General features: G+C 52.1%; 1 protein-coding gene across 1 annotated transcript in view; it reads left to right on the forward strand.

Moving 5' to 3' along the window:
- The window catches only part of ITSN1 (intersectin 1), a 232299-nt gene that overhangs the window by 190544 nt on the left and 28633 nt on the right, over positions 1-13122 (forward strand). The window contains exons 29-30 of the mRNA XM_067739398.1: positions 8483-8604; positions 10416-10522. Coding sequence (XP_067595499.1) covers positions 8483-8604; positions 10416-10522 — 229 coding nt within the window. The remainder of the gene's footprint in view (positions 1-8482; positions 8605-10415; positions 10523-13122) is intronic.

The raw sequence follows: 13122 nt of genomic DNA on the forward strand, positions 1-13122 counted from the left end.
TTTTAAAGAGGTCATTAAGATGAGGCCATCAAGTTTGGTCCTCATCCGATCTGACTGGTATCCTTACTAAGAAGAGGAGATTTGGGCACAAAGGGTCGCCAGGGATGATCACACAGAGAGGAAAGGTCATGTGAGGACACAGCGAGAAGATGGCCAGCTGAGGAGAGAGGCCTCAGAAGACACCAGACTTGCTGACACCTTGATTTTGGACTTCCAGCCTCCAGAACTGTGAGACAATACATTCTGTTGTCCAAGCCGCCCAGTCTGTGGAACTCTGTTACAGCAGGCCGGCTGACTGATGCATCACCCTTCCACCAGGCGAGAGGCATAGTGATCAAGAGAAAGAACGCTGGGGTAAGATCCCCTCTGCCTTTTATTAACTGAGTCCCTGGCAAGTTACTTTAACTTCTCTGTGCCTGTTTCCCTGTTTGTTCAATGGGGAATAACAGCAGTGGCTACCACATAGGATTACTGGGGAGGATTTCGTGAGTCCATGAACGTACAGCACTTGGAACCATGTGGCTCAGAGTAGCATCCGTGTGAACTTTCCGTTCTCCCTGGTACCCCAGCCTCTGCTTCCCTCTTCCACACCTGCCTTCTAGCCCTACCACCCCACTCTTGCTGCCCTTTTCTCCGACTGCCCCTCTGCTCTGATCCCTAACTCCTACTCACCCACCCTGACATTTGCCTGAGGAAAGCTCAACTCAAATTCCTCCTCCTCTGGAAAATATTCCCAGATCCCTCTCATCAAAACTATGGCCTTGGGACTTCCCTGGTGGCGCAGTGGTTAAGATTCCGCCTGCCAATGCAGGGGACATGGGTTCGAGCTCTGGTCCCGGAAGATCCCACGTGCTGCGGAGCAACTAAGTCTGTGCGCCACAACTACTGAACCTGTGCTCTAGAGCCCATGAGCCACAACTACTGAGCCCACGTGTCACAACTACTGAAGCCCGCGCACCTAGAGCCCGTGCTCCACAACAAGAGAAGCCACCGCAATGAGAAGCCTGTGCACCACAAAGAAGAGTAGCCCCTGCTCTCTGCAACTAGAGAAAGCCCATGTGCAGCAACAGAGACCCAATGCAGCCAAAAATAAATAAATAAAATAAATAAACTTATATAAAAAAAACACTATGGCCTCCTTCCTCATACTGCAATAGAAATGTGTTTGTACTTCTAACACACCGATCTGCCTTGTGTACTCAAAAGATTTATTTACGGCGGCTAGTAAGGACCCCTAAAATACTGCAGGTTAGAGCACATTGACAGCGGGAACTCAGAAAGAAAGAAAAACAAGGATGGTGACATAAACGGGGCCAGGAATGAGCTAACAAATGCAGACCATGGGGCACTTGATGGCACGCCAGGCATTCCAACATCGGTTATAAAGCCATGAATGATATGCCTTTGATTAAAAAAAAATTACTAACATTCTTTTTGATGCAAAATTAAGAGATGATTTATCCCTGAGAGTAATTTGATTTTCGCCACTTCTCAACAGTCATTAAATTGCCCAGCAGCCCATGTAGCTGGATTCTCCTTCTTGGGAGACAATTAAGCTTATCTGGAAACCACATTGGCGCTTTTAAACTTCCGGGTTGTGACTGAGTGCAGCTGAGCAGAAGGCCCTGATGAGTCCCCGGACAGGCTGCAGAGGGATGCCTGGGCTCAGCTGGACATAGCTCAGGGGCTCTTTGGTGCCATCCGGTAGCATTTCCCCCACCTCTCACCACAGGCCTCCGTGCCCACTTGGCATTTCTAGACCCCCATCAAAATCCAGTCTTGGGCTTCCCTGGTGGCGCCGTGGTTGAGAGTCCACCTGCCGATGCAGGGGACACGGGTTCGTGCCCCGGTCGGGGAAGATCCCACATGCCACGGAGCGGCTGGGCCCGTGAGCCGTGGCTGCTGAGCCTGCGCGTCCGGAGCCTGTGCTCCGCAACGGGAGAGGCCACAACAGTGAGAGGCCCGCGTACCGCAAAAAACAACAACAAAAAAATCCAGTCTTAAGGATTTGCACCTCTGAGGTCTCAGGGATGGATGACAGGGTGTATGGTGTCCTCTGTGAGGTACCTGTGAATCAGCAAGGACCAGAGTGTGGATGGGATGCCCCAGCCTCCAGCAGACTGAAGCTCCTGCAGGACAACAGCCTGTCCTGCTCCTTCATCAGTGAATCCCAGCATCAAGCACAGTTGCGGCCATAGCGGGCCACAGCTTAGAGAAGAGGGGGCTTAGACATCGGCTGCAGGGCAAGGACGAAGTGCTCTGACCACAGAACCTTCTTGTGGTCACATCCATTGTGGGCAATAAGGGCAACACGATTAGATTCATTTTCCCAGGAGAATCTAGTGTGGCCTTGAGGGAAGTGCGCCCACCTGGCAGGAGACACCAGGGCCATGACGCTCCCATTTCCTACATTCAGGCCAACCCTGGAGAAGCCTTCTGTGTAGACGGGAGCTCCAGGATCCCAGTTAATATGGATCGTGCTGACCCAGGGCCATTTAGCCAGAGGATTTGGACCGAATGTCCCCACAGACACTGGTAGATCCTTTCCCTTAAAGATGAAAAACCATAGCCCAAGCTTCCATATTGCTTCTCCCCTGTCCCTCTGGCATCATGGCCTCTGTAACCTACTTCCCACCTTATCTACTGTCTACACTTACCTTCCATAGCATCTCTGTGTTTACCTGGCATGCTGGCCCACACGTCCCCAACATAATGGCCCCATCCTCCCTGGCCGTATAGAAGCCTGGCGCAAGGAGGACCAGGTCCTTGTACAACCTTCCTCCATCAGGATGGAGAGCATCTCATTTTCTGAGTTGCTGCATTCTCCACCGTTGGCACAGCCCGCAGGACCATTCTTTGTTGCTTGCTATTTTAAATTTAATTTTCATGTCCAGTCACCCCCCAGGGCTGAGTTTCCTTGAGGACAAGGACATTACCTTGCTTATTTCTGTGTCTCTTGGACTTCAGGGGGAATGCAATGCGTATTTATTGACCATCTCATTGTATATTTTGGCCCTTTCATAAGAGGAATGAAGCCTGTTTATTTGCTTTGCTCTGTGGCCAGCTTGCTGTGGGGCCTGGTTTTGTTTTAAAAATTATGGTCCCCGCTGGGAAAGGAAGTAGAATGATTGGGGTAGGGAGAGGGGGCTTTTTACCCTACATCTCGACACTTCGTGTCTTTGGAACTGTTTACAATAAGCATGTGTTCGTGCATTACTTTTGTGAAAAAGCGATTTATTTAGATTATGCTGTTCCTATGAGCAATGTCCCACCGAGGGGACAAGATGATCTTTGGGGGTAAGATACTTTTCTGCAGTGCCCCAGACTCAAATCCTTTCAGAGGGGCATTACGGCTCTCTCTGTTCTGTAAATGTGTTTAACTATACGAAATTATAAGGGACAGCACACAGATTAGGAATTTTACATGGGTTGTAATTGGGGATCATTTCTGACTGCCTGGAGTCATTTGCAATATTATTTCAGCTGCGAGTGGATTATAGTTAGTTATAAGAATCCCTCCATCATGCCGAGATGGCCACGAAATTTATTTGCTGTGCTTTGCCCTCTCGTTTTTCACTGGGAAAGGAAGCCAGCAAAGCATGTTTATACTGGTTCCCAGAGGAGAGAAGGACCACATCCCTCCACCCCTAAAGAAAACTCTCTATTTGAAATGTCTTTTCCACTTACCCTGCTCTGAATAATGGAGTTTCTAAACTCTTTTGTTTTTCTAAATATTAAATTTTCAAAGGAAGGATATTTTTGAGTTCAAAGTACCTATTTCAAGTCTTTAATGGTTCTCTTGGTCTGGCATTCATCAGCAAGAATTTTTAAAACAGCATCCTGTGGGTCAGTTCAGTAGCTGAAAAGACTCTTCCAAGCCAACATTGTTGGCACATAATGCTGAGACGAATCTCCCCACAAAATCTTTGCTGTTCATTGGGTTCTGGGTCCTGGAGAGGCCATCTGGACCATCACTCTGTCTCCAGGCAGGCTGGTTGGGGGGCCAGCACAGGGTGGGATTTGTTGGGGCAAGTAGCCTAGAGTCACACAGCACTGGCCCCCCATATTTCTCAGCCTGCTGGGTGGATTGACCGAAGGCTGGAGCTGCCGGGAGTAGGAAGCCATGCAGCCTTCTCATGTCCCCCACCTCCATGAGCAGGAGACGGTCAGTTCACCCTGGACTGGCCTCAGCACCTGGGATTCTTAGACCAGTGGCCCAAAATCCACCCTGGACCTTCTGCTGTTGCTCTGGCTCTGAGCTTCTTCAAAACCACACTGTGGGAAACTTGAAGACTCAGAAGAATGAACTTCTGAAATCCAAAGCAAGCCAGTTCCTGTCATCTTTCCTCACAGGTCCTTGTGTCCGGTTCCTCAGTCGTTCTGTGTGTCTCTGGTCACGTGCACCATCCTTGCTGCAGAGTTATCAGTTTCTAGGAATGTCACCGTTTCTCAGTGGGGTGCTATTGGCACTGGAGGTGGGCCATTCTCTGTCCTGTATATTGCAGGTCATCTAGCAGCCCTGGTTCAGCCCCCCAAATTCCAGCAGCCACCTCCAGTCATTATGACAACCAAGAATTCATTCTCAGCCTGGAGTTGAGTGGTGGTTGCAGTGCAACCCTCAGCCTGGTGGGGAGCAATACCACCCTCAGTCTGTCTTCAGCCTGTAGGTGGGGCAGTACCGTCTTCAGCCTGTAGGTGGGGCAGTACTGTCTTCAGCCTGGGGGAGGGGCAGTACCGTCTTCAGCCTGGGGGGGGCAGTACCATCTTCAGCCTGTAGGGGGGGCAGTACCGTCTTCAGCCTGTAGGTGGGGCAGTACCGTCTTCAGCCTGGGGGAGGGGCAGTACCGTCTTCAGCCTGGGGGAGGGGCAGCAGCATCTTCAGCCTGTAGGGGGGCAGCACCATCTTCAGCCTGTGGGCGGGCAGTACCGTCTTCAGCCTGTAGGAGGGGCAGTACCGTCTTCAGCCTGTGGGCAGGCAGTACCGTCTTCAGCCTGTGGGGGGGCAGTACTGCCTTCAGTACTGTTGCGGGGGGGGGCGGCATCACCCCCAGCTGACGACCCCAGGGTTCTTAGCGCTATGCTCTGGGGGTCAGGCGTTTCTCCTCTTCCATCATGAATTCCCAGCACCCAGCACAGTAGGATATCAGTAAATATTTGTCAAAGGAATGAAGGAATGAGATCCATGAGCAAGCTTCAAGAGGGTCTGCAAATCCTTTAAAATTGTGTGCAGAATGTGTATATTGTGTGCTTTGTATGCATATGTTTTCTGAGGTAAGAGTTCATAGCATCCACCAGATTCTGCAAGAGGAATTGTGACCTACGGGGACGTTTGGAAGACTGTTCCAACCAGTGTCCACTACTAGCCCGATGTTTGTGTCCCTGCAAACGTCACTGCACAGTGTGTGGGAACTGAGTTTTAGAGCTGCTGGTCTGTACCAGTACTCATATCCCTGAAGAAAGGAATGTCCTGAAAATTGCAGGGGAGACTCTGCTTCCCTGAGTTCATACAAGTCTGTAATGCAAGGGCTGTATTCTACCCTTTAACAAGAAATGGACTTACCCCTGGGCCCTTGGACTCACTAACAGGAAAGTTTGGTAAGAATAAGGCAGGAATGAGATATTTTCCTCCCAAATTCAAGAGTGTTTCCTGGGTGGCTTTCCTAAAGAAAGCTAAAGAAACTGGTGACATCACTCAGCTTCCGGTAAGCCGGGGCTCACGCGTCACCTTGGCAGAGGTTGGCTGAGCCCCCCAGATGAGCAGTCATGACTTGCTTCCTCCCTGAGAATTCATTGTTGATGCAATTGTTTTAATAAAACACAGTCAATGCACCGAGGCAGGAAGGACAGCTAGACCAAGCTGGTGGCTGAACAGAGGGCCCGAGTCCCAGAAACATCTGCAGACCTACGCGAAGGCTCATACTCAGCCCGTGGCCCTGTGGAATTGTAGTTTAGCCGCACTGCCATGGCTTTGAATGAGGTCTCGGATGGAAGGGCGTGGAGGGTGTTAACATGAAAGCCTTGATGCTTTCCTGGCATCCATCTGCCCATCCTGGGATTATCCTGTCCCAGGAAGAGAAGCTCCAGCATTCTAGAGAGGGCATTTGGCCAGGGGAGGGGACAACTGAAGGCTGGAAGCGCCAGCTCAGAGTTAATCTTGGGCCTAGTGAAGCATTTACCAAGAAGTCTATGATATCATTCGCCCCAGAGGGATCGTTCTATTTGCAGAAGCTTCCAGCATATAGACTAGATCAGTCACGAGCCTAGAAGCTCCCTCGGGGGAAGATGGAAACTCTGAGGAACCCCTGATAGTTCAGAGCAGTCTTCTCAGATTTGAGTGTACCTAAAAAGTTACCTGGATAGCTTGTTTCTTTTTTTTTTTTAATTAATTAATTTATTTTGCTGTGTTGGGTCTTCGTTTCTGTGCGAGGGCTTTCTCTAGTTGTGGCAAGCGGGGGCCACTCTTCATCACGGTGCGCGGGCCTCTCACTATCACGGCCTCTCTTGTTGCGGAGCACAGGCTCCAGATGCGCAGGCTCAGTAGTTGTGGCTCACGGGCCCAGTTGCTCCGCGGCACGTGGGATCTTCCCAGACCAGGGCTCGAACCCATTTCCCCTGCATTGGCAGGCAGATTCTCGACCACTGCGCCAGCAGGGAAGCCCCCTGGATAGCTTATTATATCAGATTCCAGGCCCTGACTCCACAGTCTAGTCAGCAGGGGCCTGAGCATCTGCATTTCTAATAAGCTCCCAGGTGCTGCTGATGCTGCCCATCTAGGGACCCGACTTTGAGAACCACTGGTGTCCAGCAGGGGGTTCCGCACTGTGCTCCACAGCACCCCCTTGTGGGGAGAAGAAGGGATGCGGAAAGCAAGTGAATGGGACTCAGCGCCTCACCCCCACCTACATCCAAGACACCTCCCAGTCTTCTTTACAAATCTGGTTTTGGTGATTAAACAAAGAACCCCTGATAAAAAGGACAGGGCTGAGGGGACCACTGACCTGGAAGAGGTAGGTCCAGACCTGCAGGAGGGGTACTCCCTAGAGCTGCGAGCTTCCCCGCCCCTCATTCCAGTGTGCCTGGGGCAGGGGACAGCCTCTGCCCAAAACCCGAGAGCATCCAAAGCAGACCAACCCCAAGTAACTGGCTGAGTGAGCAGAGGCCAGGGCGGGCGCCACCTGCTGTGCCTGCCCCACCCCACGTCAGCAGAGCCTACTCCTCGTGGACCTGCAGCCAAAGCTGTGTCCGGCCATCTGCACCTGGAGGAATTCCCTGTCCGCCTGTAGGTTCACTGCTCAGCTCCCGTGAGTGCAGGACAGCAGCCTGGTCCAGGAGAGTTTGCCCAGCAGCGTCTGGATGTGCCCCACCTCTGCCCTATCCCCGGGCCCATCAGGAGCCTCAGCACCGCCATTTCATCCTCCAAAAACCAACCTCAGGATAACCATGTGCCCTCCTGTAGCTCGGATCTAACAGCAGTGATCTGGGGTAGAGCCCAGTCTCTGGGGTCAAAGTGTCAGGTTCCCATCTCAGCTTCTCCACCACCCAGCTGAGAGAGCTTGGGTGAGGCAACCTCTCTGACCCTCAGTTTCCCTGTCTGTACAATGGGGATGATTTTAGTGTCTATGTAAGCATTAAACACAACTGTCAGTGTTCAGCTCCTGGTAGAGCACCTGGCATGGTGAGAGCCCTCAGGAAATGTCAGCCAGTTGTTACTAAGTCTACTCTGTTTAGTTTGTTTGTTTGTTTGTTTTGGTTTGTTTTTAGGCCGCCCCATGTGGCATGTGGGATCTTTGTTCCCCGACCAGGGATCGAACCCGTGCCCCCTGCATTGGGAGCACGGAGTCTTAACCACTGGACTGCCAGGGAAGTCCCCACTAAGTCTTCTCTCTTGACACTCTTTTAGTGGTTTTGCTGAAGCAGGAGTGTGAGGCCTGTAACAGCTTCCTGAGGCTGCGGTAACAAATGACCGCAAACTGGGTGGGCTTAAAACAACAGAAATTTGTTTTCTCGTAGTTCTGGAGGTGAGACGTCCAAAATCAAGGTTTGGGCCGGGCCATGTTCCTTTGCGGGCTTCAGGGGAGAATTTATTGCATGCCTTTCCCTTAGCTTCTGTTGCTGCCAGCAATCCCTGGCATTCCTTGGCTTGTAGACACGTCACTGTAGGCTCTGCCTCTGTCGTCATGTGGCGTTCCTTCTGTCTGTCTCTGTGTAGTCTTCTTATAAGCATGCCAGTCATATTGGACTAGGGCCCGCCCTAATTGAATATGACCTTGTCTTAATTAGATTGCATCTGCAGAGACCCTATTTCCAAACAAGTCCCCTTCAGAGTTACCAGGGATAGGGCTTGAACATATTTTTTTAGGGGACAACACTGTCTAACTGGAGTGAGACCACGAGGCCACGAGGACCCTGGGGATCTTCCCCATGAAGCTGTACAGGCTTCCCCAGACCTGGACTAAATTGTCCCCATGGTTGTGTTTTGCAGGGTGTTCAGACTTACACCTCTTGGATATGTTGACCCCAACTGAGAGAAAGCGACAGGGCTACATCCACGAGCTCATTGTCACGGAGGAGAACTATGTGAATGACCTGCAGCTGGTCACGGAGGTAAGGGCAGCTGGGGGTGCTGGGGCAGGGTGGGGGGCACTGGCAGAGGGTGGGGAAGGCAGCGACTCTGTCAAGGAGGGCTGGGTCCTGATTCCCAGTGTGAGAAGCTTTCTGAGGTACGGGAGCATCAGGACGGTACATCACAGAGGAGAGTCTTACCCAAGAGAAGATGCTTAATTCTCATCCGTGGCCACGGACTCAATTCTCATCTGTGAGTCCTACCCACAGAGGGGCAGAGACCCTTCAAGCCAGGGATAGATGAGCCTGTGAGGAGTGCATGAGAGGGGACACACGGGCTGTGAGGTGGGAGTCTGAGCTCGGCTCAGAGAACTTGCAGCTCAGCCACCAGCTAATTGATGCCATAGAGCATCATCTCCCTGGCCCTCAGCAGTGACATCTGAAAGATGGCAGTCATCTGCTGATATCTTGGTTATTCCTCATGCTACATATTACCCACCAGAAAAATCTGTTGCAGAGAATGAAGATGTTTCCTCCCGGCACCCCGTGCGTACCCTCCCTCCCCCGTCCTGGACGATGTCTCATTTTGGCTCTCCTCCCAGGGAGCTGTTGAAGGGCCTTGTCTGCCTAGTCCAGAGGATGGGGAGGTGCAGAGTTGGGAAGTTCTGCTTTTCAGGAAGCCTTTGGTCCATACTCATGGGAGGTTGCCATATTAGGAGACAGGGGTTTGCAGAGCTGGACGTCGGGGTCACCCTACAGTTTGAAAAGTACCATCATCGTTTGGGAACCCCTGTACCCCAACTATTGTGAAACCATCTCCTCTGATAGTCTTAACGACCCCGAAAGGCATTGCTCGGTTACCCAGTGTTGATGAGTACAGGATGCAGGATGAGTTGATGGCCCCCAAGGCCATCATTCATGCTTAGGGAGCATCGGTATGAAGAGGTGTCCCTTTCTCAAGACATGTGACTGTCACTAAGTATACAGTCTTGGATGTCTAGGCTGTGAATGTCACCCTCTTAGATACGGTACGTCGTGCAGTGGCCTGGTATATGCCAGGTTCAACATCGGCTTAAAGACTCATGAAGTGCTCTGGGCTCCCAGGGATCAGCCTCAGCCTGCCCCGGTCCCTAAGGTACCTTCCAGCGAGTGGCCTGCCTGCAATGGCAGCTATGACCTCTTTCTAGGCAGGGGCTCACCACGTGGGGCTCAGTCAAGACCTGTGGTCTGCTGTGAGTTGCCCACCCACGCGGAGCTTGGTGACGCTCCTCAATTTCCTGGAGCCCCGGAGGGGGGCAGCGCCCACCTGGTACCAGGCCTTCACTCACTGGCTCCGTCCCAGGCCCAGCCCAGGCTGCGGGCAGAGCAGAGGAGTCCATCCTGTCCCCAGGCTGCTGGTTGGGGGCCCGGCTGCCAGGGCTGCTCCCCTGGGCTTCCTGAGGCTTGTCTGTGCAGCCGATGCTGGGAGCAGGAATGCGGGAGTGCCCCCCACCCCATGCATCTCTCGGCCCTCCACTTCCCCCCTGTGCCCAATTCCTCACCGTGGCAGGTGAGGGCTTGAGTGCCTTTGTCCAGACCCCCGGCTGAGTCCTGGCGGAGTTAAGGCCTGTCCTCCAGGGTTTAGTGGGCCTCCTTGTAAAACAGTGTGGACCTGATGGGAACCCACCCCCCCCCATAGCCCCCGGCAGAGGGAGGGCCACCTGCTTCAGAAACTCTGCAGCTTCTGGGCCTCCCAGCCAAAGCTGCAGATGCCTCGGTCCTTCCCGTGGCTCTGAACAGGCCGGTGTGTGCGTGCGTTTGAGTTTTAAGCTAACTGTTTGCTTTCTGTACTGCTTCGTTTTCTGCATCTGTAGATCTTTCAGAAACCCCTGATGGAGTCTGAGCTGCTGACAGAGAAAGAGGGTGCTATGATTTTTGTTAACTGGAAGGACCTGATTATGTGTAATATCAAACTGCTGAAGTAAGCCTCTTCTCTACCCCAGCCCGCCTTAGCCCTCGCGCACCGGCCCTGCCACGGGGCTTCGTCCGTGTGTCCCCTCCGTGCATGCCGCCCTGTGTTTCTTTCTGCCTCTCTTCCTCATTTCCACTCACGAGAACCATCGCTCTTTCTTGCCCTGGTGCTTTCTGGAAACACACCCCCAATTTTTCACGGGGGAGAACGGATTGCTCAGGCATCCCGGTTCCTGCTTTTACCGTGGTTCTAGAATGAACAGAGCTGGGCCAATTCTGGCTCCTAATCGCTGGCCAGCTCCATCCAGGCGGGGGGCAGCCCCCCATGCCTCAGACCCTGGTTCCATTGGGGGAATGTTGGTCTCTTGAGACTCTCTTGGCTCCTGAAGATGGGAAACGGTGGGACCGCGCATGGCCACGGTCAGCGGCAGTTCTCAGCATAGGCCTCTGAGGAGCTGGCCTGGAGCGGTTGCTATTTTATTTATTCCTGTTTTAATTCTCAGAGGCAGCTGCAGGGCCAGGGAGAAACACTGGGCCAGGAGTCTGGAGACCTGGGTTTGGAGCCCAAGTTGCTGCCCTTCCTCAGTTTCCCCACCGGTAAAAGGAAGGGATTGGATTACATCATCACAAAAGTCCTTTCCAGTTCTTAAAAGAACTTCCAAATCTGTGTCCACCAGGCCCTCGGTATAACATCATTTGCTAGAAAACAGATGAAGTCTGAGGTGATCCTGGGGGCCAGGAGGAAGCACAGGCCCTGGGAACTGGTGTCCATTCCAGCTCTCTAGGTTCATATAATCGGGAAGCAGCTATTCCCTGAATGTGGTCCCTGGGATTTTATAAAGGGATTTCAGGTCCCCACTTTCCTGAGTGTGTTTGGGAGTCGATGAAGGGATGGACAGAGAGGTGGATGTGAAGAAAAACTATAACGTCTTCTGTCTCTATGTTCTAGAAGACGTTAATCAAAGATGACGGCATGGGGGTGGCTTGGAGAAAGTATTTCCATTACCCCCCTTGAGAAGCATATTGTAGAGGTTTCTAGCGTAGGTCTGGGTCAGACTCTTGGGCTCACACCCTGCTGTTGCCTACCTGCTTTGAGCAAGTCGCCTATGCTCCCTGGGCCTCAGTGTCCTCATCTGTAAAATGGGGGTGATAATAGTATCTACCATGTACGGTTCTCCTTAGGGAGCATTTAGACAGCGATTGCCTGGTCCCTCCTAAGTGCTGGGCTTGGGCCCCAGGGTGGGCTGAGCACCCACTCTTGCCTTGGAGAGAGGCTGCCTTGTCACTTGAGGCAGGTGGGCTAGTTAACCCCTGAACCTACAAGTACTAAACCTCAAGTGTTGGAGACAGGTTGTTTTGAAATAGATGAAGAGGTTTTCTGTTGAACATATACCTACAAGTTAACACCTCTTTCCTTGGGCGGCTGCATGGGGGTGGGGAGGCGGGAAATGGGTCTGATGTTCCCGAGTGACACCCCTCCCCAGCCCTCCCAGCATCGGCGCTCCCCATGCCTTTCTGTTGTCTCTGTACTTTTAACCCTCCGTCCTGCTCCTGTCAGGAAAGCAGAAGCCCCTTTCCTGAGCTCTGTCAGGGCCAGGCCTGCGTGCTCCTTCCTCCCATTAGCTCTGATGGGCTCCACAGCCCCAGAGGTAGGAGTTGAGAACGCTCTTGCAACCGCGGAAACGAGGCTCAGAGAGGTTGAGTGACTTGTCCAAAGTCACACAGAAGGCGATCAGGGTGCCCTGGGCTGCTCAGTGGACAACGCCCAGGGTCCCACTAGGGGTTCCACACTGTCCTGCCCTCGATGGAAAGAAGGTGAGACCAGGAGGCAGACGTCTCAAGTTTTCATCTGCGCTCCAGTGCCTTCTAACTCGTTTTGGGCAGTTACCTCGGGCAGATAACTCCCCACCCCTTTGTTTTAGAGCTTGTAAAATTGCAGTCAGGGCGCCTGCCCTGTCTAGCATGCAGGGTTATCCCAGGGAGCAAGGAGATCAGGTGTACAGCTGGCGTCCTGTCAATCATGGCACCAGCGGGCACAGACACCCCCTCTCCCGTCACAGGTATGCTCTGCGCCTTCCTCTGATGACCTGATTGGTTAGTTGGGCTGATCTTTTCATTTTCCAGATAAAATACTTGTATTTAGCAGGAGCTTTCCGGGGACCTGATTTCTTTCTTCCTTTCTTTTCTTTTTTTTTTTCCTTTTCAAAATCTTATTAAGAACATTTTCAAACATACCAGAAAAAATTGAAAGAATTTTATGGTGAGCGCCCATATTGTAGATTATACACTTTTGCTGCATAGACTTAATTTCTTTGTGCAAAGGACTAATCCCAATGATGGGAAGATTTAGGACTCCTGGCAGGATGGAAGAAGATGAAGAGAACTTAAGGCAGCTCTCCCTGGAAGGCCGCAGTGGGCAGCCACGTATCTCTCACTCCTGATACAAGGGCCAGCGACTCCTTGTACTTAGAGGGGGGACGTAGGATTTATCAAACAGATAAATAAGAAACAAATAAAATGATCATAAAAGGGATCTACCTGGGGCACACAGACTTCCTACTAATGCCGCCTCTGGTTGGGGGTGAAAATGGATGGTTGACCGTCTTACCT

The sequence above is a fragment of the Pseudorca crassidens genome, chromosome 5 (assembly GCF_039906515.1).
Source record: "Pseudorca crassidens isolate mPseCra1 chromosome 5, mPseCra1.hap1, whole genome shotgun sequence".
NCBI lineage: Eukaryota > Metazoa > Chordata > Mammalia > Artiodactyla > Delphinidae > Pseudorca > Pseudorca crassidens.